Source organism: Sinocyclocheilus grahami, unplaced genomic scaffold (assembly GCF_001515645.1).
Source record: "Sinocyclocheilus grahami isolate Dianchi unplaced genomic scaffold, SAMN03320097.WGS_v1.1 scaffold1612.1, whole genome shotgun sequence".
NCBI classification, from domain to species: Eukaryota; Metazoa; Chordata; class Actinopteri; order Cypriniformes; family Cyprinidae; genus Sinocyclocheilus; species Sinocyclocheilus grahami.
Window position 1 is genome coordinate 95,523 of NW_015506791.1, and position 2,622 is coordinate 98,144.

The window sequence follows — 2,622 nt, forward strand, 5'->3', positions numbered from 1 at the left end:
GAGAGAGAGAGAGAGAGAGAGAGAGAGAGTGTGTGTGTGTGTGTGTGTGTGTGTGTGTGTGTTACCCTGTACTCTCCCAGCGCGTAGTGACAGGAGGCCAGCTGGATGATCGCCCGCTGCGTCTCTAGACTCGAGGAGCTGGAGAGCGAGTTCTGGTTCTGGTTCTGCTGGAGCTGTAGTGACGACATCAGAGCCAGACTGGACAGAGCCTTCCGGTACTGACCCTGAACAACACACAGACGGGTAAAGACTGAACACAGCTGCAATATCTGCCGCAAATAAAATTATTGAAAAAAAAATTTTCAACTGAAATATAACTGGAATAAAATAAAAATTAATATTAGGTGAAAAATTTTAACTAAAGGAAAATGAGAGAATTTTCAAGTCAAAGCTCTAAAATTATTAAGAGGAAATAAATTAAAACTAAAACAAAAAAAAACTAGGAATTAATATTAAAAAAATAAACTAATAAAATGACAAAAGTACCAAATTCGAAATGTTAATAAAAATACAAAACTGATACAAATAATACTAATATACCACTGCTATGGAGACACTGACATATTAAAATTATATTCTGATATATTTTAACTTGATTTCATAGAACTAAATTGATGGACAGTATTACTATTATTAACTTAAACTAAAAGTATTCAAATAGTTTTTGTTAAATGAAATAAAGCTGACATGAAATACAAATAAATATTAGATGAAAAGCTAGAGAATTAGGAAATTACAAATGTTGCCTTGGCAACTAACAGAAATAAGCTGAAGTTGAAGTACTAAAATTACTAACAGGAAATAAACTAAAACTAAAGCTGAAATAAAGACGATTTAATCTAAATACTAATATAAAATAAATATTAATTAAAATAACAAATGCACATAACAGAGTTAAACAAATTTAAAAAACTAAAATTAAAATGAATAAAAAAACCCAATATGAAAATAAAAGCATTTTCAAAATGTTAATAAAAACTATAATTATAATGCTATGGCTCCATTGACATAATTATACTGTGATAAATTATTATATTCTAAAACTGTTCTGGTCATAGATGATAATTGGTCAAAATATTTGCTTTTGTTTGTCGTTTCAATCTTGGTGTGAAGAGGTCTTTACAGAGAGAGAAAAAAAGAAAAAACTATTCAGACTCGGTCTGATTCACTAAAGAACCATTTAGATTGATTTGTGAATCTGTCTGACCGAACAGAACTGACTTGCTCACGAATCAGACGTCACTTTGGTTTGTGAGCAGCTTTTTCTATCAGTCTGTTGAAAATCTTAAACTAGAAACAGGTATATTTACAGTTATGACTTTATATATGACCTATATTATCAATCAATCAAGTAAAAAAATATATATATTAAATAAAATCATACCTGATAAATGATCATATCTGTAAGGAAAATGCGAAACCACATCCACAGCTCAGTTTTCCATGCTGAGCATATCTTAATGAACTCTGAAATAAAACAGTAACACAGGAGATCATGATTTACACTTTAAAACTAATCATAACCTGCAGAAACTACAGTCACAGACAGACAGACACAAACACACAGACAGGCAGACACACACACATCACATACACACACACACACACACACAGTCAGTGAGACACAGATAGATATACACACCCACAGTCAGTCAGTCAGTCAGTCACACACACACACACACACACACACACACACACACAGACAGAGTCAGTCAGTCAGTCAGACACAGACAGACAGACAGACAGACACACAGACAGACAGACACACACACACACACACACACAGTCAGTCAGACATACACACCCAGACAGACAGACAGACAGACAGACAGACAGACAGACACAGTCAGACAGTCAGTCAGTCAGACATACACACCCAGACAGACAGACAGACAGACAGACAGACAGACAGACACAGTCAGTCAGTCAGTCAGTCAGACATACACACCCAGACAGACAGACAGACAGACAGACAGACACAGTCAGTCAGACAGAGTCAGTCAGTCACAGACAGACAGACAGACAGACACCCAGTCAGTCAGACAGACAGACAGTCAGACAGACAGACAGACAGACACACAGTCAGTCAGACAGAGTCAGTCAGTCACAGACAGACAGACAGACACACACACACAGTCAGACAGACAGACATACACACCCAGACAGACAGACAGACAGACAGACAGACAGACACACACAGAGACAGACAGTCAGACAGACAGAAAGACAGACACACAGTCAGACAGACACAGTCAGTCAGTCAGTCAGACAGACAGACAGTCAGACAGACAGACAGACAGACAGTCAGACAGACAGACAGACAGACAGACAAACAGTCAGACAGTCAGACAGACAGACAGAAAGACACACACACCCAGTCAGTCAGTCAGTCAGTCAGTCAGTCAGTCAGTCAGACAGACAGACAGACAGACAGACAGACAGACAGACAGACAGACAGACAGACAGACAGACAGACAGACAGACACACACACACACAGTCAGACAGACACACACACACACACACACACACACACACAGTCAGTCAGACACAGACAGACACACACAGTCAGACAGACAGACAGACAGACAGACAGACAGACAGACACACACACAAACAGTCAG

At 38.3% G+C, this 2,622-nt stretch overlaps 1 protein-coding gene across 1 annotated transcript in view; it reads right to left on the reverse strand.

The window, feature by feature from the left end:
* The window catches only part of ints10 (integrator complex subunit 10), a 14,511-nt gene that overhangs the window by 6,242 nt on the left and 5,647 nt on the right, over positions 1–2,622 (reverse strand). The window contains exons 7-8 of the mRNA XM_016257871.1: positions 1,385–1,467; positions 66–224 (exon numbers count right to left, since the gene is read on the reverse strand). Of these exons, the coding sequence (XP_016113357.1) occupies positions 66–224; positions 1,385–1,467 (242 nt within the window). The remainder of the gene's footprint in view (positions 1–65; positions 225–1,384; positions 1,468–2,622) is intronic.